The sequence below is a fragment of the Octopus bimaculoides genome, chromosome 10 (genome assembly GCF_046866305.1).
Source record: "Octopus bimaculoides isolate indiv1 chromosome 10, ASM4686630v1, whole genome shotgun sequence".
In the NCBI taxonomy this organism is placed as follows: Eukaryota; Metazoa; Mollusca; class Cephalopoda; order Octopoda; family Octopodidae; genus Octopus; species Octopus bimaculoides.
In genome coordinates this window covers 48,066,431-48,093,752 of record NC_142937.1, presented here as the reverse complement: position 1 = coordinate 48,093,752, position 27,322 = coordinate 48,066,431, and the positions used below count along the sequence as shown (strand labels likewise).

Here is a 27,322-nt window from a genome sequence, read left to right as displayed (position 1 = left end):
TAAATATAAACAAATTTAACCCTCACCATAAGTCAGGTGAAAAATTGTCTTACATAAATAAAAGTTCCATCCCTCCACTTATCTGCAGAATATTTTACGTAATTCAGTTCCCAACATCAGTAATCGTATAGCAACATAATATTCAAATGAACCCACATTTATGAGTGACTTTCATTATAGCTATACAACTCTGTAATAGTGGATTTTCAGAGAAAATATTTGCTTAGAACTAATGTTTCAATGAGTAAAAAGAGAAAACTCAGAATAATGTGGTATAATCGTATGTGTAGTTTAAATGTAAGAACAAGCATAACTAAAGTTGTCCTTAAGTTAATCTTTCACTTTGCAATGAATCACAAAAACGGCAACATCTTTAACAGAAATTTGATTAAGGATAACGAAATCTTGCGACAATTTTGTAACGCTTTAATAGAAATGACAAAACTAAACAAGATTTTAATACAATTAATATACATTATGAATTAATGTGTTGTATAAATACGTTTGCCACAAACATCTAAACTGTCTGAAAAGAAAAGAAAAAACTATTCAGCTACTGAATTTCCAACTGGAAAAAGTACTTGCCAAAATACTTGTTGCAGTGTACTGTTTAAACTTTACATTATAGGGAGAGTGGTGAGGATGGTATATTAGGGTTAGTTTACATTTACGTCTAAATGGGATTTTGGTGTTAATGGATGCCAGCTGGCTGTTTATCATTTACCAAGAAATGTTAAAGAAATAAAAAAAGATAAAAAAGAAAAAAGAAAAAAAGCACAGTGAAAATATGAAGAAACATTCAGCTAAGTTATGAAGCAATGTATTCAAATAAAAACATTGCTATAGTCCTGTTACAGTGTAAGGGCTACAGATTGGTTAGAGAATGAGATCTAGGAAGTTATGGAGTTCATTTTTTTCCCATGGGCATTAGTTGTATGAATGAAATAAAGTGAAGGGGTGTGAGACGTGGGATCCAGACAAAAGTTCCCTAGGACAATAGCCCCTCAGACAAAAGCCCCATTGTTATATTTTTTGGTTATCTTTTCATATTTAGTTGAATGTATTGACCTCAGAATTTTTTTTTTACCTGTTGCAGTTATTAGATTTCAGCCCGCCATGCTGGGGCACCACCTTGAAAAATTTTTAGATGGCTGTATCGAATCCAGAATTGTTTTTAAGTTTGATCAAACCACTTCTGTGATATGATTCATTTTAGTTTTTCTTTTTAATTGAGGCAGTCATTAGACTGCAGCCATGCTGGAGCACCACCTTGAGGAATTTTTAGTCGCTTGTATCGACCCCAGAATTCTTGTAGATGATTTTCAACCAGCACATGAAGTTAAGCCCTGAAGGTCTCTCGACATGCTAGAAATAACAGCCAAATCTCTTAAAATTTTTTTATAACCCACCTCGGTTATATTTTTTGGTTATTCTTCATTTTTTTTATTTTCTAAAACTCTTTTTACTTGTTTCAGTCACTGGACTGTGGCCATGCTGGGGCACTGCCTTGAAGAACTTTTAGTCGAATGTATTGACCCCAGAATCTTTTTAAGTGATTTTCAACCAGCACATAAAGCCTCTCATGCTAGAAATAGCAGCCAAATCTTACAAATTTTAAAAATAATTTTGCATAAACAAAAACGAAACTTACGGTTGTATAAAAAATGTTTTTTTCCAAAATTCCAATTTTTAAGTAAACAAAATATATTCAATCGAAAAATGGTGTCAAAACATCTCTGTCCCTCACACCACTGAAATACAGTGTATATTATATGCTTTTGTAAGTCAACCACTTGGAATCAGAAACTAGTTGGTTTCTTATTTGGACAACTTCAAGAAAAGACCTTTAATTAATGCCCTATTGCTTGTCTGTTGTTACTTTATAAATGGCGCTTTATCCAGCCGACAACTGATGATGGGTCATTCTTTGTGTTACTTGTCTTGTTTTCCATTTTACTCTCTTGTTGTTTGCGTATTTAACTCGTTTGTTTTCGTATTTCATATTGTTTACACTTGGTGACTCCTGTAACAATATATGCATATATATATATATAAATATAAATATGTGTGTATATGTATATGTATATATAAATAAATAAATGGAGTTAAACGCAGGTGTTATTCAAATTCTTTTACATCCGACATATGTTTCGGAGACATTGGCATTATTCCAAAGGAATAAATGGTGTAAAATAATGTAATCTTCTCATCAGGGAAAGAAAGAGAATCATACTCAACAATAAGACATTTTAACAAATGTGATGACTGTGTGAATATTTTTGGGTATGTATTGTTCTTTTTAAAGGGTGTTCTTACTATGTTCAAAATTTCTTTAATAATATTAGTTTTAATTTGGGCCCCATAAGGGATAGTTAGCCATATAATTTCCTTATTATGTTTATTATTGTTATTATTACTATTATTGTAATTCTTCTTATTTTTTTTCATCGTTGTCAGTGTATTCTTCGTGGGTATATAATTATGCTTATCATTTTTATTCGAATAATTTTTAGTATTATCCTTACTATAATTATTAGTATTATTATTTTTATTTAGACATATATTATAATTATCTCTTTTTATTTCCTTATATTTTTTATTATTATCATTACTATTCTATTGTTGGTGTGAGAGTTAGGATGATATTATTATTGGGTTTGTAATTATTAAAGAAATTAATTTTTGAATTATAGCCTGCTTCTTTTAATGCACTATTATAGTAAGAGGCATGTTTATTGAAAGTATTAATATCTGAGGATAACATAGAAATTCTTTCACCTACATTGTCTATTAATGCTTTTTTAACTGAGCTAGGATGGTTACTATGGGCATTAAGGTATTTAAGGTTCTCGTTTAACTTATGGAATGGGTGGGTTTTATTAGTTACTAATTTTAGGTTTACATCTAGGTAGTTAACCGCAGGATGTTCTTTCTCTATAGAGATAGCTAAACCATAAGTCTTAAAGAATTTGTATAATTTTTTGTTAATGTTTTCTAATGATCTATTGGTGCAGTTTCTAGTCATAAGGAGTAGGTCGTCTCTATATTGACCTCCCTCTATGTTAAGATGTTCTAACTCAAACTCAGATAATAGGTATATTCCTACTAGATCTGTTACTTGGGCAGAGTCTGGGGCACCCATAGGTATATCAAAGCAATCCCTACTGTCTTTACTAGCCCATAGTTAATTTTTATATTTAATTAGGGATTTCCTTGCTGTTAGCACTACTTAAACTTCATCATGTGTCATCTTAACCTTTTTCATAGCATACATAAAGGCCTTATTAAGAATAATCTTGTTAATAAATGAATAATAATTTTCTCTATCTATTTGGATGAACTTGCACCTATTTTTATCTTTGATATTTTTGAACCAATTTAACATATCTTGGGTACAACTCCAGAGTTTAAGGTTATTTAACGTATTAAGTTTATCTATATATTTATCTAATGTAAGTTTACTGAGTCTTCCTATATCTATTCTAGGCTATTAACTGAAGGAAGTATGTCCTATATATATATATCATGTGTTTACTTGTGTCTGTGTTTGTTCCCTGTCACCATCACTTAGTAACCAATGTTGGTGTGTTTAGATCCCCATAACTTAGCAACTTGGCAGATATCTATAGAATAAGCACTAGGCTTACAAAGAATAAGTCCAGGGGCCGATTTCTTCAACTAAATCGCAGTGCTCCAGCATGGCCACACTCAAATGACTGAAATAAGTAATAAATATATATGTATATGGATATATGTGTGTGTGTATATATATATATATATACGTGTATACATATATATATATATGTGTGTGTGTGTATATAAATATATATATATATATAAAGCATAATGTTTTTTTGTGATCAGAGGCGTTTATAAACTGAGGTACTACTGTATTAAATGAATATGAGAAAGACAGGAGATAAAGTACGATTTATTCTTGATCAGATTTGTTCAAAAACTGAGGTTCTACTGTGTATGTATATCTATTATAGCCTCAGGCCAACCAAAGCCTTGTGAGTGGATTTCATACATGGAAACTGAAAGAAGAATGTCGTATATGTGTGTATGTGTCTGTGTTTGTACCCCCAACATTGCTTGACAAGCGATGTTGCTGTGTTTACATTCACATAACTCAGCGGTTCAGCAAAAGACACTGATAGAATAAGTACTAGGCTTACAAAGGATAAATCTTGTGGTCAATTTTTTTCGACTAAAGGCTGTGCTCCAGCATGGCCACAGTCACATGACTAAAACAAGTAAAACAATAAAAAAAATTATGCCACGTTAATCCTGAGCAAGGCTGGGTAACTCTGCTAGTATATAATAAAACAGGAAAGTGGAAATTTTTGGAATTATTTATTCTCTATTACACATGTTTCATTTGCTAATAGAAATTACAAAGATTTACATGTGAGATAGACATGTAAATCTCTGAAATCCCTATTAGCAAATGAAGCATGTGTAATGGAGAATAAATAATATCAACAAATTTCCACTTTCCTGTTTTGTTATACAATACCTCTGCAAATAACATTTCCATAATTCTCAATATTAATATGTATTTTGACTAACATACAGTAGCAACCAGAGATACATATTGATTGTAATAATGGAATAAGCAGATGTGCTTCAAGACGAAAAAACTGGGATTTATCCTTACCTATATATATATATATGAGGGAGGGTGCTTTGGGTAAAAGAAAATACAGGAGGAACAGTTAATTATGATTTTACTCAATGTATTCCCACATTGCAGTGGTCCTTCAGTTTTTCTAAACTCTGTAAAAGAACTTGGAATGTTGGGCCCCCAACCAGGTCTTTTGCAATACCCCTAAAGCTAGGTACTTTTCAGCACCCCCTCCTGTGTGTGTATGTATATATATATATATATATATATATATAATAGACATTCAGATATGAATTAGAAGCAGTTCGAGGTATATAAACCAAATGAAACACGCATTCACTAGGTGTGTGTGTTGTTGGTTCATGGGTTGACAGCGGTTTTTAGGTGAAAGAGAATATATTCTCTATGCATCTGGCGTAAAAAACACCTGAAAGTAAGTCATAGTCAAGCGAGACAACTCACATAATTCCCTCCTCGGAGCGACAGACGTTGATGTTGCATCATTGTTTTGCCTTGTCGATGCTGCATACTGAATAAGGCCTGCTGTAAGTCATATCACCGACTATGACTATATGCTAAATGTAAAAGGGGATCTTTTACAGTCGGCATGAAAGTGAAAGGGACAGAGAGAGAGCATGGTTGTAGGAGTGAAGTTCTTTTGAAGTTGCATGAGATGGAAGAATTGATGTGTGTGCGTGTGTGTGTGTGTTTGATGAGGTGTGCGAGACAGAATCTGTGGTGTGTATATGAGTTGCTTTTGTGAGTATGTGCAAAGAGACAGAGAGAGTAATGTTGATGGCGTGTGTGTATATGAGAGAGAGAGAGATAACTGAAATTTTGTAGTGAGTGATTGAGAGAGTGGTTATGTATGTATGAATGGCTTCAGTGACACACACACTCATGCATGCAGGTTGTTTTAATTGATTTTCTTGGTAATTATGGGGGCTAGGAAAAAATACAACCTGCATACCAATCTATGCACCAGTCTCCACATGTGTGCCATTTTTCACGCGAATCCACCCAGCCGTTTGGCTGTGAACCTCAAGACAAGAAAGAATACAACGTTCACCCAGGTCACATTTATATTATAGAAGAATATATATATATATATATATATGTGTGTGTGTGTGTACAATATATGTAAGTACCAATCCAGGGTTGTAGATTGACAGAACAAATGCTAGGTGATGTTTCTTCCCGATCTTTGCATCATAAATTCAAATCCTGTTGTGACCTACTTGGGTCGTTGATTTAATCTGTCACCTGGATTAAATCAGCCTTGGGTGCCTTTAATCTATTCAGTTGCAAGCATTTAAATCGGGTTTCTGGTTTGTGGATACTGCTCCCCAGCAATCTCAAAGGCCATATGTTGGGTCATGGTCACTGCTTTCTCTCTTAACTATCAGATAAAAACACACACACACATGCTTATGCACAATGCAAATTTATCTTAGATCAAAAGAACCTAGTCTTAGTACTTTATACACACACACACACACAAATACATTAGGCTGGTGCACTAGATACTTTTTTTAACTAAGTTCATTTTGAAATGCAGCTTTTTACCTACTGATTTATATGCATGGTTTGGCTTCCATTGTTTATTTTTAGGCTTTCAAATAAAAATATGATGGAAAAAAGTTAAATTCAACTCCTGGTATCAACCAAATGTTTGGTCAAGGGAAGGTTAATGAATATATAATGTAACACAGGTTTCAAAAATTTAGTAATGGAGATGTGAGCTTTAAAGACAAAGAATGTTAAAGATAAATTTTGGGAACTGATGACCAACTGAGAACCATTCTGAAGGTTGCAGAAGAACTAAGTTATTTAACAATTGTTTGATATTGGCACCATACTGCAAAGTCAAGAAAAAAAATCATCACATAATGACACATGAGCTGAATGAAAATATACAAAATTTATCCATTTCTTGAGTCCATTGTGCTGTGGATGAACTGAGAAGAAACATCAAAACACATTCCCAAGCTAAAGCTGCATCAGATGAAGGTTATGATAAATGTTTGATGGTTAGCAAGTGGAAATCATCCACTATAGTTTTTGAATTCTGGCAAAACCATCACAACAGAAAAAATATTGCAAGTTTTATTCTGAGCTGAGATATATAGCTTTGAAAATTGTAATTATTTCTGCAATAACCTGATATATATACACACACATAACGATGTAAACAAACACATATGCATGTGTATCTATATATATCTATACTATTGTCATCATTAGTTTAATTCTTTTATTTGTTTCAGTCATCTGACTACGGTCATGCTGGAGCACCACCTTTTAGTCAAACAAATCGCCCCCAGGATGTATTCTTTGTAAGCCTAGTACTTATTCTATTGGTTTCTTTTGCCAAACCACTAAATTATGGGGGTATAAACACACTAACATTGGTTGTCAAGCGATGGTGGGGGGACAAACACAAACACACAAAAATACACACACATATATATATATATATATATATATATATATATATATATATACCACCTGTCCTCGTCTGTTGTTATTATTTGTATATTCTCCCATATATATATATATATATATATATATATATATGTACGGCGGGCTTCTTTCAGTTTCTGTCTACCAAATCCACTCTCAAGGCTTTGGTTGGGCCGAGGTTATAATAGAAGACACTTGTCCAAGGTGCCACACTGGGACTGAACCTGGAACCATCTGGTTGGTAAGTAAGTTACTTACCACACAGCCACTTCTGCACCTAATATCCACTTTTCCATGCTAGCATGGGTCAAATGAAATTTGTTGAAGCAGATTCTAGTGAGATGCACTTCCTGTCATCAAACCCTCACCTGTTTCTAAGAAAAGTAATATTTCTCCATGGCCAGACATGTTTCAAGGAAGACTGGAAATGGACAACATCACTTGTACGACAATGACACTCACTCACAACCATTACATAATGCCAAAACACACATATATATCTATACATGGGCTTCTTTCAGGTTTCATCTACCAAATCCACTCACAAGAATTTGGTCAGCATAGGGCTATAGTAGAGGATGCTTGCCCAATGTGCTGTGCAGTTGGATTGAACCTGAACCCACATGCTTGGGAAGCAAGTTTCTCAAGCACACCTGTGACCATATATCTATATCAATATCTGTGTATGTACCACACACACACACACAATTTCACTGTCACTGATTCTGCAACAACTGCCAGATAGAATTGCTTATATGATATAATATTCAAACAGAATCTCTAGAGTTAAACAAATCTTTCAATTTTGTTATTTCCTTCCCATAAGGCATGATATTTGAAGCAGCATCAAGAATTATTAAAGATAAGCATTATAGGGTGAACCAATCCCAAAGTTCTGTGGAAGTCACCATTATAAGCATGTAATCTGGCTCTCTACTATTTGTACCAATTCCATGAATGTGACAAATGTATTCAACCAAACAAGCAATAAAAATTCAAACGCTGAGATGAAAAATGTCTTTAATAAAATAAGAAGATAAAAAACCCTGATGAAAATTTAATACAGAAAATGTGTTTTTCCCCCCCATTATGAGCTTTGCCATGAAAGGAATGTTACATGAGTGTTACAATTCAAAAACAGATAAAAAAAAAAGCCCTTCAGAAAAGACTTGGGATACGTTACAGAATATAGTCTATACTTAGAAGGTTCTAATATAAGTTGACAGGTTACATGTTCATGAGCAAAACAATTGGGCAATGGTCACTCCCCATTTCATCCTTGTGAATCAAAGTATCAGTGAGATTATCTACCAGTCTCTTAGAAATGACAAAGTAATCCAGACGCCTGAGGAGAAAAAAAAGAAACAATATTATTGTCATGAACATCAACATCATATTGTTAATATATCTTCTGTCACTCAATTGTTTAGTTTTAGTATAAATTTAATACTTTAACTGGCCATATCCAGCCCTGTTATTCTATGTTTTATGTTCAAACAAGCCAGATCCAGCCTCTCACACCTACCCTACACTGTCATTCTAAAACTAAGCAATCACATCATTAAAATCTCAAAGCTACACAAAATCATGCATGATTAATTCAAAACAGTAAACACAAATAAGTATGATAATTGACAGAAGAATCTGCATGCTAAAGGGTTGAAGTTAATCCTAAATCCATTTCTCATAATCATACTCTACAAACAAGTAACTTTTTAAATGTAGGTGGGTTTTCTTCACTTCAATATTTTTATTAGTTCTTTTATTGACATTTCTTTTAATTAGATTCTTTATTGTTGTCTCATTTACTGCATATTATTTCCACCATTACTTTTATTATCATCTCTTTGTATTTCATTGAAATACGAAAAAAAAAAAAAAAATTTCATTGCCACCTTTTAGTTGTTATCTTAAATAAGCACGTATATATATAGAGAGAGTTTTTATGGCATTATCAATATTCATGCTTTCCACTGACCCATTACCTAGATGTTACTGATGGACCTTGACTTGCAGTGATTTTTAAGTAAAGGAAAAATAATTCCAGAAGAGAATCCTGTCTAATTCACTTGTTTATTCTGGGTCAATTCTGACCCAGCAGATTTATGATCACAGGATTTCCAATCATTGCCATCACATCTTTTATTCCAGACATGTGATGTGTCTTTGGTTCAAATTAGTATTGGTTGCTGTTGTTTAACCCTAGATCAAACAGATCAGGGGTAAAAGGCATACCAGCCAGCTTTCTGTCATAATTACTTTAATGTCAACTTTTCCAAAACTTCCATGGATTGAGCAGAATTCATTGAGGCAGATTTTCTAAAGCCAGATGCTCTTCCTGTCACCAACTTTCACTTGTTTCCAAGCAAGAAAATAATTCTGCATGGTCAGACATGTTTTCACACAAGACTGGAAATGGACAACACCATTTGTATGATAGTGACACTCATTCATAACTGTTGTGTGATGTGAAGACAAGGAGATATAAATACATATACACATGAGCACGTGTACTTACTCAATTGGTCTCTCTGGCTGAACTGCTAAGTCACGGGGATGTAAACAGCATCAGTTGTTAAATTGTGGTGGGAGACAAATACAAACACACACACACATATATATGTAATGAGCTTCTTTCAACTTCCATCTACCAAATCCACATAGCTGATAAGCAAACTTCTTAACCACACAGCCATGTGTGTGCCTATATCTAACTAAATTCACAATAAAACTTACCATCCAACATTTTTAGCTCTAGCATTCATCATGTATGTCCAGAAGGTAAAAACATCTGTTTTCTTGGGGTACAGGTGTCGAAATGAATCAACAAATCCTTTATCCAACATCTTACTAAACCCATCTCTTTCTTCTTGAGTAAATCCAGCAGTTTTCTTATTATTCTTTGGATTTTTTAGATCTGGAATGAATTCAACAAGGAAGATTTTATTTCTCATAAAAAGTGTATGCATGTGTAGGTATAGATAAATGAGCTTATGTAAATATATAATTATGTATATATATATATATGTGTGTGTGTGTGTGTGTGTGTGTGTGTGTGTGTGTATACATGTAGCTGCTGTATATAGCTACATATGTAAATGCATATGATTGTTTATTTTTAGAATGACATTTTAAGGTAGGTAAGATCTAACCAGTTTAAATACAAAATAGGTAGAATATTTGAGCTGGATATGACTGGTTTAAATGCGAATTCAATATGTTGAAATGAAAATCTCCCAAAGTTCTCACAGGTCAGTAGGTCACACTAAAGATTTTTTATTCCTATATTGTACTAAGGGCATGCTGCCCTGAACAAACAGTTCTTTTCTAAGTAATCAACTAGCCCTTTCATCTAAATTTCAGGTTTTGTGCTTGTAGTAGAAAGAGTTATTATTATTTACTATGCCATTAATATCATGGACAACAGATGCTAAATGATGATGACAATTACAAACAATTAAGTATAAGAAAAAACTTACAAAATTTAAGAAAAAGAGGCCTTCTTTATCAGAAGGTTTTACAGAACCTATAGAAATACTATAAGAGAAAATCCAGAATATCTTTGTTCATGAGTACAAAAATCAAATGTACATCAGAATTAAAACAAAAAGATTGGACATGTAAAGCCAAACAGATGATCATGTTAAAAGAAATAAACTTGATTACATACATAATTCTTCCTTCTTGAGATAAAATCATTGTTTGAATATAAAATTCAAGTGAATGTAACATGAGAGACTACATGTAGGGAATTAGTAATAATGGTGTATCCCTCTCATGTGATGAATGGAATAACCAAATCACTATAAGTAAAGAGAAGTATGTGAAGTACCAGAGTACATTGTTGGCAGTCAAAGATAGTCATGCCTTTACTGGTTTTACTAACTATACTGTATACTGAAGAGGGCATTATAACAATCAAACATTAGAAGGATTACAACAGTGGCAACAAGAATAAACCAATTCACGTGCAGTTAATAAACTCACAAAGATGGTGTACAAATTTTACAAAAAATTGTAAAAGTATGGAAAATTTGTTGACAAGTTTGCTTGAGTTGCCAAAACAACTACAACAGCAGATACAGCTGCAAGAGCAACAACAGAAGCAACAACAACAACAAAAAATATAATATAACAATAAATGCTGCAATTACTGAAGTTGTCAAGAAAGTCAGAAAAAGTGTTCTTGCCAGACTATGTTGTAAACTCCATAACAGAGTTCAAGTATGAACCAGGCGAAGGAGTTATCCTTGAGGCATACTACAGAAGACATAAGCAAATCTTTGATAAAGAATGTAAAGATTGGGATGAAAAGATGAAAACACGCTGAGTTTTGAGAAAACTGGCAGCAACAGAACATGAGCATAACAACAATTGTGTACTCCCAAGAAAATCTTCAAACATAAACTTTAATAACACAAGATATATTGTGTCAAATTTTCAGTGAAAAAAGCTCACTGTTCAACAAACGTTGGAAGTATCTGAACATAGAGAAAAACAACGAGGACAACATCACATATGCTGGTAGAGTAAACAGGGAATGCAAGAAGTTTAAGCTGGATGAATTAACGCCAGATATGTTCAAATGCCTGATTTTTACATAGGGACTTACTGTCAAAAAGGATGCAGAAGTTAGAACTAGAATTCTCGCTAAACTGGAACAAAACCAGGATGTAACCCTACAACAAGTGTCAGAAGAATGTGAAATGATAGCCAAATTAAGACAAGACAGAGAGGAGATTGACTGTAAAGATTGTTTCTAAGTAAAGCAAATGCAAAATAGTCAGAATAGAGATAAAGTGTTTTCTAAAAAACAACAAACCATATTTTGCATGTGGAGGTGTAGACCTAAGGAAAAATTGTGCATTTAAAAAAGGAGAGTGCTTTCATTGTGGAAATATAGGACATATAAAGACACACTGTAGATTGAAGATGACTGAACGTCAGAACAAAGGAAAAAGAATAAATAGTATGTCATTTGAAGAAATGGGTAATATAACAATGAGTAAATTCGTGAAGGTGAAAATCAGAAATACAAGTGTTAAAATGCAGTAGGACACTGGTAGTGATATCACCATTAAAAATGAAGAAAATGTGGAAATATGCCAGTAAGCCAAGATTAATAAAATAAAAAAGGTAGCACATGGTGTTTCGAGAAAAAAATTATATTTTCTAGGTGAATTCGTATGTAATGTAACATTTCGAGGCCAAATGGAAAAGGTAAATGTGTTAAAAAGTTCACTTAATTTATTCAGCACAGAGTAAATGGAACTATTCAAAGTATGGAATACACCCATAAGTGTTTTGTATGGAAATATAGTTGGTTCAGTTGAAGGTCTGACTGTGGCTGAGGGACTGAAACAAAAAAATTGCAGTAAAACAAGAGTGGAACACCTGTGTGTAAGCCAGAATGAAATGAAAAATTGCTCACAACAAAAAGTAAACATTGTTCAAAAGTACATGTTCCATGGTTGATACTACACATTGATTTTGCTGGTTCTTTGAATGGTTCTTACTACTTGGTAGTGGATAGTTTTTCAAAATGACCTGAAATTTTTAAGTGTAAAAACCCAACCTCCTCAACTGTGATAAATTTTTTACACGAATTGTTTGTGTGATTTGGCATCCCAGACAAGATAGTGTCTGACAATGGTACGCAATTTGTGTCTAGCGAATTAAAAAAATTTTGTGAAAGATTCGCAGTAGAACATATAGCTATGGCATCACACCATCCCAGATCTAATGGACAGGCAGAATGCTTTGTTGATACTGTCAAAAGAGCCCTTAGAAAATTGAATATGGATAGTCATGGATGAGGTAGCTCTACAACAATTTTTAAGAGTGCACCATGTGACACCAAATCCGAATAAACCAGCAGGTAGCTGACCAGTGGAGCTGTTGTTTGTAAGGAAAGTAAAATCAGTCTTTGATAAATTGCTACCTGACAAGAAAACAAAATGTGCCAGGGAAGACATAGCAAGATTCTTTAAAGTTGGTGAAAAGGTGTATATGAGGGCATACAAAAATAGAAAGCAGAGTTGGGAAATGGCATAATTATCAAATGCATAGGTAAAATGATGTATTGGGTAAAAAGTAGAAAAGGTATACAAAAGAGATACAGGAACCAACTAAAAAAGAGATTTGTGGAAAGTGGACCAAAGAAGTTGGAGTGACTGATGGAATGGTTGTACAATACGTTCCAAGTACCAACGCCACTGCAAGTGATTGAACTCAGGCGTACAAGTGAACGGAAAAGAAAACATACAAAGTTCCTGAACATAGATGCCAAGCTCAAAAAATCTTAAATTGTAAAAAAAAAAAACAACTCAAAACTGGGAGGTAGGGTGAATAAAAAAAGGAGAGATGTAGGGAATTAGTAATAATGGTACACCCCTCCCACGTGATGAATGGAATAACCTAGTCACTATAAGTAAAGTGAAGTACATAGTAGGTGGTCAGAGATAGTTGTATCTGTACTGGTTTTGCTAAGTATACTGCATACTGAAGTGGGCATTATAACAATCCAACATTTTAAGGATTAAAACATTACGCAAAATGAATTATGGATTTTATTGTAAAATATTGAAAATTTTAGTCCTACAGAATCTATTAAAGAAACATCTTGTCTATAGAATAGGGTTTAAATTAAAACATCCAAATCTAAAATTCACTAACATCTTGTTTGAAACTGAATTATATCTACCTACAAGATTCTACTTCACAGAAGCCCTTAAATTTGGTTTGATTAATGTCTGTGAAATCAGTCAAATTAATTTTTGTCATTTGAGTAATTCAGTAATTGTTTCTGACTCTGATTCTACCTTCACAAACCCCAAAACCATGTGGCTGCAAAGTGAACTTTTGTCTTATTTTCAAAACACGTTTCAAATATTCTATTTGTTTTATGTATATTCAAAACAGGTTTCGGGTTCAAACTGGCCAAATCTGGCCACTCATGCCTATCCTACAATGCTATTCTAAAAATAAACAATTACATCATCAAAATCTCAAAACTAAGAGATAATGCATGAATAATTCAAAACATTATAAATAAATAAGCTTTTCATTTGACAGAATAATCTGAATGGCAAAGGGTTAAGAAGTTTCACAGACCTCAGTTCTTAGCCTACTTTGAACAATGCAACATACAAAACATAAACCTTAACATATAAACAGATAAAAAACCCTAGAACACTTACCTATTTCAAGATGTGAAACATTCAGATCTCCACATAATATGACAGGTTTCTTTCCATCTAACTTGACAAGATAATCTAAGAAATCCACATCCCATTCTTTGATTCTGTAATCCAATCGGACTAATTTCTTGCCAGCATTAGGAATATCTGTAGAAAAGAAAAGAAATAAAAGGTATAAATTCCAAAACTTTTTAATCTAACATTATTTGTGGTTTCAATAAAATGAATGTCCCACATCTGCTACAGTTCAACATCAAAGTATTTATTTTCTTTGGATGTAATTTCCTACTTATTACCATTTTTTATACATACACAAAACATATGAGAATTGCAAGCAACTGGATGAACCATTACAATATTGGGCAACAGTTTGAAAGATGTAAATTGTCCATCTATCATTGGTTTTGTACATGATCAAGATATTTAAATAATGCAAGCTCAGCTAGACCAGTTGTAGAAAAGGTTATCACAAAGAGCGACAGTTTACTGCAGCTACACAGTCGAAGGTTGTAAAACAGATAATTCATCAGCCTGTAGAGGTATGTATTCCTGTCAGCCCCAACTAACTTAGATAAACTATATAAAACAAAATAATGCTCAAACGTATTCATGAAGTTACAATGTGAATCTGCACAAACACCCCAAATAATACTATTTTACAACTTTTATTGACTGTAACAAACATCTATCTACTGCAAGCTGCAGGTAAACCAGCGAAAACATTAAACTAAGGGAAGCAACTCTGTCTCTAAATAAAAAGAGACACGAGAAGCATTTATTACAGGCTTCTAAAACAATAAATTATATTAGGATAACATTACTCTCTTACATACGATAATATGGGGTATAGATGACAGGCAGATATGGTGCACTGGAAGGGGACATGTGCTCATAATTTGTACAAAATTCCTATAAGCTATACATGAATGAGAAACCAAGATTTTATTGCACATACGTGACAATCAAGATCAGCCTTCAAATACTTCTTGGGTTTCTCTCTTTTGCAAGCTCTGTCCATTTAGTATGAGCAGCACTTCTTTATACAGCTGCCCTCATCCATATGCATCACATGCCCATACCAGCACAGTCTTCTTTCTTATGTACTACATCTGATTCCTCTTATGCCCAGTTTTTTCCTCCACATATTTGTATTTTGTTGTCCATGCACACTTACATTGTACATCCATTTGAGCATGCTGGCTTTATTTCTTTCCAGATTTATAAAGTCCTCTGCATTTAAAGGTCATGTCTTATTGCCATGCAGCATCATAGCACAAGCATCATACAATCTGCCCTTTACTCTGAAGAAAAAGACCTTTGTTGCCAGCAATGGTAGAAATTCTCTGAACTTTTCCCAACCTGTTCTTAGCCAGGCTGCTATACTTTTGAAACAAACTGCCTTGTTTGTTAATTACATCTAGCTAAGAAAAGCTATCAACTACTTCAAGTGAGCCATCTCGTCATTTAAGAGAATCTATTTCTGGTGTGTTCACAATATGTATCTCTCTAGTGTAAATGGTGAAGGCGCATGGCTCAGTGGTTAGAGCGTCGAGCTTACGATCGTGAGGTTGTGAGTTTGAATCCCGGACCGGGCTGCATGTTGTGTTCTTGAGCAAGACACTTTATTTGACGTTGCTCCAGTTCACTCAGCTGTAGAAATGAATTGCGATGTCACTGGTGCCAAGCTGTATCAGCCTTTGCCTTTCCCTTGGATAACACTGGTGGCATGGAGAGGGGAGGCTGGTATGCATGGGCAACTGCTGGTCTTCCATAAACAACCTTGCCTGGACTTGTGCCTGCGAAGGTAACTTTCTAGGTGCAATCCCATGGTCAGTCATGACCGAAGGGGCTCTCAGCAGTGCAAATGACAAATATGAAGCTTACTTTCTCTGTTAGCCTGTATTTTCACTGTTTTAATAATTTTGCAAACCATAAAGTATTTGGAAGAAACTTTTTAATATAACCACTTTGTTTCATTTATTAATGTATAATGAGCTGGCTGCTGACACACAACTTAAAAGGTTCATACATAAAACCATAATGGTAAGTTTTAATTTAGATATGAACAGTTTAAAATGAGTGTTTCTATTATAGAAAAAAAAACCCAAAGCAACTCACATAGCTGTTGTCTCTCATGCAAGGATAACATTTAAACAATTAAAAGTTAGCAAAGCTGTAAACGTTACTTACAGGTTGTGACAACATAGAACTTTTCAAATTCGGCAGTGATAACTCTTCCTTCTTTATCATGTTTCTCAATTCCTGAAATAACAAAAGTCCTAGTGTACAGACTCTCTTGGAGCAAGTAATATAGTTTACTATGTATGTTATGGAGCATCTCTATAGTTTGTGAGCTTACATTTGCTACAAGTACTTTCTTTTTTATTTTTCATACAGACACTCAAATTTATGATTATTTTCATCTAGCTCTCACAAGATATGAAAATGTTACTGTTGATAAACAAGCATTTTTGCACAGCCGAAATTTATGTCCTCTAGATTTGAAAACTAGAGCTAAAAAGAAACAGCATGAATCTTTTATACATGTATGTGTGCATGTAATTATTAGGTTTGAAAACAGAGATCCAATGGAAACAAATTAATTAATTAACATCTTCACCTACAATTGTTTCATTTCGCATCCAGTTTAAACTACAAAACCTATATAGATATATAAGCTTGCATTTCAAAATACCTTGGGTTGAAAATCATCAGGGCATGAAAAAGGACAATACAAGGATTACATTATGATCTGGGTGGCATGGAAATTGAAAAGTATGTTGGATACTGAGTGATACAAAGAATGATGGGGAGATGGTCAGAGGAGGTGTAATGGCATCCTCAATTACACTGACTGTAAACAATGTATAATGATGCTAAGATAAGGATACACAAATACTTCTCCTAGACATATACATACAAGTGTGTGTGTGTGTGTGTGTGTGTGTGTAATGGGCTTGTTTCAGTTTCTGTCAACCATATCCATTCACAAGGCTTTGTAGTCAGGCTGAAGCTACGGTTGGGAAGTAAAATTCTCAACTACACAGCCATACATTGTATCATTGGAAATTTTACTTCCCAACCATATGGTTTTGATTTCAGTCCCACTATGTGGCACCTGTGGCAAGTGTCTTCTACTACAGTCTCAGGCTGACGTAAACCTTGTGAGTGGATTTGGCAGAGGGAAAAGTGAAATAAGCCTGTTGTATTACATATATATGTGTGTGTTCATGTTGCTTTGTCTTGATATTGCATGATAGTTGGAAACAGGTGTCACCATCATTTTCAATCAGTGAAAACATCTGATCATCATCATCATCATTTAGCATCCATTTGTCCATGCTGGCATGGGTTTGATGGTTTGACCAAGGCTGGTAAGCTGAGGGTCTGCACCAGACCCCAGTCTGATTTGGCATGGCTTCTACAACTGGATGCTTCCTAATGCCAACCATTCTGGGAGTGTAATGGGTGCTTTTACATGCCACTGGCATGGGTGCCAGTTGCATGACACCAGTATCTGCCACAACTATGATTTCACTTGTCATTTGCCATTGCCTCTGCGAGGCCCAGCGCTTGAAAGGTGCTTTTATGTGCTACCAGCACAGATGCTAGTTATGCTACACTGGCATTGACCTCATTGGCTTGATGGATCTTTCTTCTCAAGCACAGCATTTTGCCAAAGGCCTCAATCATTTGTCATTGCCTCCATGAGGCCCAACACTCAAAAGGTGCTTTTTATGAGCCACTGGCATGGGTGCCAGTTATGTGTTACCGACAACAGTCACAACTATGATTTTACTTGGCTTGACAGGTCTTGTCAAGCATATCGTCATAGGTCTCGGTCACCAGTCATTGCCTTCATGAGGCCCAACGTTTGAAGACCATGGGTTAAGAAGCTCACTTCAGAACCACATGGTTTCAGGTCAGACCTGGGTCTCCCTCTTCCACAGCTTCCTTTCACTGGTAGAGATTGGCACTTCTTAACACATCCATGCGCAGTCGTAACTTGCACGCCACATCTTATGCCCAACTTTTCTCTCAAGACATTTAAAGTCTGTCGTGCATGTATACTGACATTGCACATCTAGCAAAGCATGCTAGCTTAATTTCTTTCAAGCCTACACGTCCTCGACAGTTACAGCCCATGTTTCACTACTGTGTAGCATGGCAGTTCGCAACACAGGCATCATACAATCTGCCTTTCACTCTAAAGGAGAGGCTCTTTGTTATTGACAGAGGTAGGAGCTCTCTAAACTTTCCCCAACCTATTCTTATTCTAGCAGCTACGCTCTCAGAGCATCCACCCCTGCTACTGACTTGGTCACCTATGTATTGGAAGCTATGAACTACTAGTTTTTCCCCCAGGTATTTGATGGAGTCTATTATCTGTACATTTTTAGTGTTAATTGTACCTGTGCACCTTCCACACACAAAAACTAGTTTCCCTGTTAACCTTCCTCTGATATTGCTGCATCTCTTGTGTGTCCATAGCTTACATTGGGTACATTGTATGGCATTTCTACCAATGCCTTTCCTACAGATCAAGCAGTAACATCTACCTCTGGGGATTTGTGATTTGTCTGCTTTTCTACTTACTAAAACTTTGGTTTTTGCTAGGTTAATTTTAAGGCCCTTCAATTCTAGATCTTGCTTCCACAACTGAAGAAATATTGCCTTAATTGGAAACAAGTAAGATTAGCAACAGGAAGGACATCTGGCCATTGAAAATCTGCCTTAAATTCTGATTAACCCATGTGAGCATAAAAAAGTGAACATTAAAATGATGATGATATACATACACACATACTATTAACAAGTAGATATAACGCACATAAAAGAGGACATGAAAGATTAAAGAAATTAACTGAACTTTACCAATTCCTTTGGTGACAGAGATTGGTTTTTTCTTGCTATACAAACAACATCCTGCATAACCATCAGTCTCAGCACTGTACCAGTAGTTATAATAACCTTTGATTTTACAGTCTTCGGGGACTTGTGATTCAGGACACTTTGTTTCTTGAAGACAAAATATATCTGGGTCCTCTCTCTTGAAATAGTCAAATCCATTTTTCTATAATTATAAAAATATAAAATTTACAATATCAAGGAAATTATTTCCCCTTGGCTGGGCATGTTCATAGGGAAGATTGGATACTGCTTGGATGACAGTGACATTTGCAACAATCACATGATATTAGGACGAGGAGACACCAACTCATACACATGACAGGCTCCTCACACTTTCCATCTACCAAATTGACATACAAGTGTTTGGTAGGTCTGGGCCCATTGCCACACAGTGATACTGAATGCGGAAGCAAACTTCTTATCCACAAAGCCAAGAAACTCACAAAAATGAATGTTGGAGCAACTGATGAAATAGCTAGACATGTTTCATGAAATACTGCAAGTATGAGAAACCAGTTCTAAGATGGTGACATTTGTATACAATAAGTGCATGATGTCAAAGACAAGGCGAAATGAATATAAATACATAAGCTTCATTTAGTTTCCGGGCTATAGTAGAAGGAACTTGGCCAAGATTCTGCACAGTGGGATGGAACCTGAAACCATGTGGTTCTGAAGTGAGCTTCTTAACTATGCCTGTGTTTATATTGCAAATATTCAGCAGGTAGCAAATTCAGATATCTTCTTAACCTTTCTTGTTCTTAGTAGCAGAATTTTCATTGATCTGCAGGCATAGAATGAAGCTAGGAGTCCTATGTGGACTGTGCAGATTTGCCCTCTTTATTATTTATGTGTGTTCTTGACTGAACGGAGTCATCATAATTTTCAAATTAGGTGTTACTTAAACTCTCTGATGAAAAGTGAATAGAAATAATATATAAATGATATCACATTATTGTACTCACACCCAAGAAAGCTCGAATTCCATTAATATTCCAGGATATAACTTTTAAGTTGTGAGTCTGGCCATCTTTATCTGAAGAACCTTCTTGTTTCTCAGCATCCTTTTGAAAGAATTGACAACGGCAATTTTACAAATTTCATAAATCTACAAGTGAAATGATTAATGACAACATACACAGTCAAATAACCTTACCGTTCATTATCTATGATCTCAACACACATTGTCTAATGTGATTATTGTATACTGTCACAAACTATTCTGGTTTAAAAATGCAGGAAGATATTGCTGAGCTCGAGATCACTGTTTGTAGTTCTTTAGTCTTTGGATTGCAGCCATGCAAGATATCATCATCAAAGGTTTTAGTCAATCATCCCTGTTTGCTGTTCACTGCATCATCTATTCTTTTCCTCAACTCATCTGTTGCTCTCCCTATTCCCCCTCACCTTTCCTCTGTTCCTATCCTCCTCACTTCACCCACTTGTTACCTTGCATGTATATCTTGACACCTGATTACTACCATCTTCTTTTATCCTTTTCCAGCAGGGGAAGCCATGTATTTCTTCTACAGCAAGACAACTGTTCCTATCCTTCTATCATACTCTTTCCTCTCAGCATCTGGCATAAGCCACCTCCCTCAAACAAGTGGTCACGTCTTGCAAGCTACTTGGTGACCTCACTAGTGCTGGTGACATGTAAAAGCATCAAGTACACTCTGTAAAGTGGTTTGCATTAGAAACCATGCCAAATGGACACTGGAGCTCAACCCTGACCTGTAGGATCCTGTTAAATTATCCAATTCACACCAACACAGAATACAGACAGTGAATAATAATGATGATGATGATGATATCAACCTCAGAAATTGTTTTATTGAATGTTGAATGATTACCTTTATGGGTACATACAAAAACAGAACATAAACAGAATGTGAAAGACTAATTAAATACTGCACTGTAATGATTCTGCCAAAAAACACCAATAAATTCTTATGAATAACACAGAGCGAAACATTTATATTGGGGAATATAGTTCATTGGAATTAACTCCAAAATATTACTGGTATCGATATAACCATATTTCATGGTATAACAAATGCATGGGCATATTAGAAACACCCTAATTTCATATTCAAGAAAAAGAGGTTTTAGTACTTTAAAGTATGTAATATAGGGCCTAGGGTGAGTTGTTTTGAGATATGTTTTTGAAAAATAAGTACATCTTATATGTAATCAAATACAACGATTTATCTCCACAGTGTGAAACAACCCAACAAAGAAGCCTCTAAATAAGTTGATTTGAAAGACATTTAGCTATTATTTCTAATTTGAGGATAACTTCTCCCCTTCCTTTTCCTCACAATTCTTGAAGGCTCTGAAAAAAAGCCATGTACACTGCCCTTCCCCTTCTGAAAATAAAACAAAGAACTCATCTCCCCACAACTCCTTTCTAAGAAATAATTAAAATAATCATAATTACAGTTTTCTGCTTCTTGACTTCAGCTTTTGCATTATCTGCACTCTGTAAAAATTAAAAAAGAAAAGCAAATAACCATCAACAGTTTGATTAAGTTATAGCAGTGCAGTTAGGGAATTATTAAAACAGATTAGTAAAGATTAAAAGGAATCAGCTGCAATGTTTCTCCATCATATTACAATGTTTTCTATCTCTGTCCTCTTAATCTTTTCTGTCAAAGAGTTTTCCATTCTTCCCGAGCATTAAACTAATACACCTGCTTGTTGTTCCTTCACCTGTCTTTGTTTTTGTTTTCTGTAAATTTGAACTAAATATATATATATGAGTGGTTGGCGTTAGGAAGGGCATCCAGCTGTAGAAACTCTGCCAAATTAGATTGGAGCCTGGTGTTGCCATCCGGTTTCACCAGTCCTCAGTCAAATCGTCCAACCCATGCTAGCATGGAAAGCGGACGTTAAACAATGATGATGATGATGATGATATATATATATATGTATATATATATATGGGACAAGGTGATCAAGTCCTGGGACTATGGGCTTCATCACCTTGTCTCATTGACCTAGGAAGACAAGGAACAAGGTGATGAACCATGATCTTCAAACATTGGGCCTCATGGAGGCAATAACAAATAACCATGCTTGAGAAGACCCTTCAAGCCAAGTAAAATTGCAGTCATGCCTGATGCCAGTGTCATGCAACCGACACATAAAAAGCACCTTTTCAACATTGAGCGATATGCTGTACTTGAGAGGACTCGTCAAGTGAAGTGATGATGTAGTTGTGGCTGATGCCAGTGTTGTATATGAGGCACCTGTGCTGGTGGCATGTAAAAAGCACTCCCTGATCTTGGGCCTCACAGAGGCAGTGATTGAGACCTTTGGCAATATATTGTGCTTGAGAAGACCTGTCAAGCCAAGTGAGAGTGTAGTCATGGCCAATGCTTGTGTATCATAAATGGCACCTGTGACAGCGGCACGTAAAAAGCACCCACTGCACTCTTGGAGTGGTTGGAATTAGGAAGGGCATCTAGCTGTAGAAACCATGCCACATCAGATTGCAACCCAGTTTTCAGCCAAACTGTCCAACCCATGCCAGCATGGAAAACAGATGTCAAATGATGATGATGATGATGATATATAGACGTGCACAACAGGCTTCTTTCCATCAACCAAATTTACTAGGTTTTGGTTAGCCCTGAGTCCATAGAAAGCACTACAAAACTACATAGTTTGGAAGCAAGCTTTTGAACCACATAGTCACACCTGCACGTTAGTTTAAAAAGTGTTGGGCCTCTACTGGTCAGTGTTGACCATGCAGCTGTACATACATGTGCAAACCTAGTTTAAAAATGTTTGAAGAAATGATCTTTGGATGTTGAGCCTCAGAGGAGATGATAAGGGACCAAGACTTCTGGTGATTTGCTGTGCTTGAGAGGACATGTCAAGCTAAGTAAAATTGGGGCAGGCTCCCTCTACTTCATGCACACACACAATGTCCTCTGTGAAAACTTCCTTGCAACCTATCTTCCCCAAAGCCACACCAATGATCACTACCTACTGCGGGCTTCTCCACTCTCTCACATGCCTATCTGCACATGATGTATGCCCTCACATATATACCATACCCCCATCCAGCCACTCCTATTTCTCTATCACTTGCTAGTCACCTCTTTCCCATCTCTAAACACCTCCTTTCGCACTCTTATGAGACATCTTGCTCTATACCCTCCCCACATTGCTACCTCACAGGTAAGTCCTGATGCATCTCCAACACCATCTATTTCTTTCTCTGTCTCCCTACCTTTTTCCTTAATCTCTCCCTCCTCTTCTCTCTTTTTCTCCTGGGGTAGCCACGTATCTCCTCTGTAATAAGACATCTATTTCTATCCTTCTGTTATGCTCTAACCTCTCACCTGGTACAATACCACTTCCTGTAGTTCCACTCCCTCTCCCAGTTGAGAGGTTTTCATCTCATAAATTACTTGGCAATCTTGCTGATGTCAGTACCACGTGAAAAGCATAAGTGCTAGTGCCACATAAAAAGCACTCAGTACATTGTGAAGTGGTTGGTGTTAGGAAGGTTATCCAGCCACAGAAACCATGCCAATGTAGACAATGGAGCCTGGTGCAGCTCTGTGGCTTGCCAGCTCTTGTTAAACTGTCTAACTCATGCCAGAATGGTGATGATGGAAAAGCTTCCAATTTGAGCTGATATTATTTGATACCAGTGTCATCACAGGCATTAGTGTCAGAATGCAAAGGAGCTGGAACAGATACTACAATGTGTCTTGCTCTATCATCTAAACAGTTCTACTAATTCAGCATCTTGAATTGGTACTTTTCTTCACCAACTCTGAAAGAATGAAAGGCAAAGTCAACCTTAGCAGGATTTAAACGCAGGGTGGGAACCATTGGATTAACTCTTTAATGCAAAATTAAATTTCATAGTCATTTTGTAATGGTATTAATTAGCCAACAAAACAATAGAACTGATATTTTCTGCTTCTGCAATGCTTTTTCAGTATTACTGAAAAGGTATAGTTTTCATATCCACTACTGAAAGTATATGAAGCTTGCACTGTAAAGAAATATTTGATGAAAAATGAGAAAAAAAATTAAGAAAATCTGAAAATTTGTCTTTACTAAAAAGTACGGTGGTAAAACTGCTTTCTGCAGTCAACCGTAATAAAAGTTTGGGGTGGATATATCCACTTCCTACGTTGAAAGGGTTAAACATCAAAACTGCATTAAAAGACTGAATCTGTGGGGCTAATGCAGAATCACACTTCTCTTGGAAAAATGCATGTTTAGGAAACACACAGTAATCCCCCCCCCCCACACACATAAAAACAGACATTTTAAATATTTTTTTCAGCAATAAGCATATAGATATGTATATAAAGAGATAGATAGATATGAATAAACGGATAGGGATAAATAGACAGACAGACAAATAAATGGATGAAAAAGTTCAAAATTTAAAATTGGAGAGGGGTGAAATTTAAGCCCCTTATTAAACTTTATAATATCAATTATTAAACATATTAATGTTTGTTTCTCATAAAATGGTATATATTTAATTAACATTTCATTATTATTTACGATTATTTAAGGCAAACACAAATTCTTTTCACTTTAATGTTTTTGTCTATATTTAATTTCGATTTGCGTATGTTTGTCAATTCACTACACTCTCTTTAAAGCAAACAAAATCAAAATTTTAAATTGGTGGTGGGGGAAAGGGGTGAAATTAAAAAAAAAATTATGCATATTCATAATCTCCGACATCTAAAATGTAGGAATCCGAAAAATGTTTTTTCAAAAAAATGCATTTTTCAAGGAGAGGTGTGATTCTGCATTAGCCTTGGAATAACAGTCAAATCTCCAACAAACACTTTTTTACAACTTTGTCAGAGTATTTCTCATTTTACCACAGGAAATTTCTCTGGTCCCGGTGCGCACACTCGAGCATCCGCGCTAGCGAGTTGTGACTAGTCGATCCTCTTCACCAAAAACAGGTAGTGTGTAATTCATTTACTTTGTGTAAAAAAATTATTTACTTTGTTTAGAAAAAACCCTCATACATGTTTTGCGCATGACGCGCACTCGCCCTAGGTAATCGTAAGATCGACTAATCACGACTCGCTAGCGCGGATGCGCGAGTGTGCGCACCGGGACCACTCTTCTTGAATAGTACCAAAACTCGAATGAACTGATGAGTGATTTGAGATACATTTGGCTGCTATTTCTAGCTGACTGATCGAGCGACTACTAAGAGGCACCCTCACTGGCTCACAGAAAATCGATGTGTCACATGTTATTGTTTAGTGTTAAGTCAACCTTGATCGAATAAACCCTTCCGACAATGACCATCCTGTCTTTTCCTGGTTACATTTCAAACAAGGTGATCGAGAGAGATTTGAGGACAATTAAAAGCTATATAAGAACAAATTAAATAAGATTAAATACTGATAACGGATTAATATCATAAGAATAAATCGAAATAAACGTTTCAGGGAAAGACAACTCCTACAAATACCTTGTCATAGCACGTGGTATAGTTATGTGTTGTTTTTTAAAATTTTATTTACCATTTATATTGTTTGCTAATTCGTTATGGGAAATTTAATATAATTATTACAAATTATTTTTCAGTTCAATTACAATAACCATTATGAAAACAAGAAGATTGCAAAGGCAAAAGAATTCCGTATTTACTAACAATTTGTTCCCCGCCAAATTTACAAACATAAACAAATGGGGAAGTCGCTTTGTTTTAACTTTGACCGTATCAATTAAAATTTAACATATAAGATAAAACATAACAATCAATAAAATGGGTTCTTTTGGTATTGGTGTGAAGGGACAACGTAATTTACCATTTTTTAAAGCCTAAGCCTATTTATGACATGAGAGAAGGTTGTGTGGGTGAATGACTAATATCGAAGGATTGCCCAAGGCAATATATTTGTTTTGTGTTTCTTTCCTATTAAAAACGAAATCTTTTCGGAAAGACTTCCAAATTTTACGGTGGGGTACAAAAGGAAGTCTTTCCATCTTTTCTTTCGTTTTAAGAGGTATTTTTTCTATCAAAGAAATATAATACAATTAAGAAAAACAAACAAACAAAAAAAAAGCAATATCACACAACCTTTCGTTTGCTCGCTGCAGACATAATGATATATCTTAAGTTTTTGAAATATAAGAAACCGAATTTCCGTCTAAACGAAAATAACATGAACGAATGTAGACTAAGGGTGTCCAATCAAATATTATCTACTAATGAAAGTTCCGGGTAGCGCACAAATTTCAATAAATTTAACTCTTTCTCAATCGCTCTCGGATTTAGTCTTTTTCATTCGCAAAATAACCCCCACCACTCAGACTGTTTTCAATTTTGGTATATCGATGCGACTCTGAATTTTGATTACGATCAACCTATTACTTTATCACGTAAATTAAAGAATCCAATGTTATTTGGAATTAAAGTTGGGAAATTTGAGTAATTTTAGCCAATCAACAGACAGCAGGCATTAACAGCTTGTTACCATGACAACTGCACGTTGTGTTGTGTTTCACCCGCATGTTGTGTTGATTATTCGCACTACCAGATTTACTTCACCCGCGTATTTTGTTTTTATAAAAATCTATATTCATCAATTAGAATTTTATTATAGATATTTTTCGCCAATTGTCTTAATATTTTACGTATTTTTCATTTATAGCAAAAGTTGTTTGCGATGTTTATACAGTTTCTTGGCATTATGAAGGTGAATGGAATATGTGGATCTTTTTGGTTTGACGGGCAACACTTGTTTTCTTAACGAAACACTTTCAAACTTGGGATACTGGTAGAATGTATCATATAAAACATCTTTTTCTCTTAGCCTTCTTAACAAAAATTAGTTCTTAATAAGTTATTTCATGTTAAAGTTGTCGTATTTGTGTAATTTCAACCAATCACTGACGTCTACTGAGGTGAAAACAATTACTGCCGTGGAATGTAAACAACGGTGTCATGGGATCTTTTCCCTTGAATAAAATTAGTGCCGTTGTTTGTCAACAACAACTATCGTCGGTAGTTATTTATAACATCGTTCGTGCGTTTGGGTTCGGGTTTTAGAGTTTTGGTTAGGGTTTTAGGGTTAGAGTTGGGGTTAGGAATAGGGTTATGGTTATGAGT

The 27,322-nt window shown here is 35.2% G+C and overlaps 1 protein-coding gene across 1 annotated transcript; it reads right to left on the bottom strand.

Annotated features, from left to right (window-relative positions):
- Positions 1-8,092: 8,092 nt before the first annotated feature.
- Positions 8,093-26,604, bottom strand: LOC106876458 (uncharacterized). The gene is made up of 8 exons (XM_089358601.1): positions 26,291-26,604; positions 21,641-21,682; positions 20,166-20,264; positions 19,165-19,363; positions 16,480-16,551; positions 14,290-14,436; positions 9,827-10,007; positions 8,093-8,435 (listed from the first exon to the last, which is right to left on the bottom strand). The coding sequence occupies exons 1-8, from the start codon at positions 26,375-26,377 to the stop codon at positions 8,318-8,320; spliced, it is 945 nt and encodes a 314-aa protein (XP_089214727.1). The 5' UTR covers positions 26,378-26,604; the 3' UTR covers positions 8,093-8,317.
- Between the last annotated feature and the right edge of the window lie 718 nt (positions 26,605-27,322).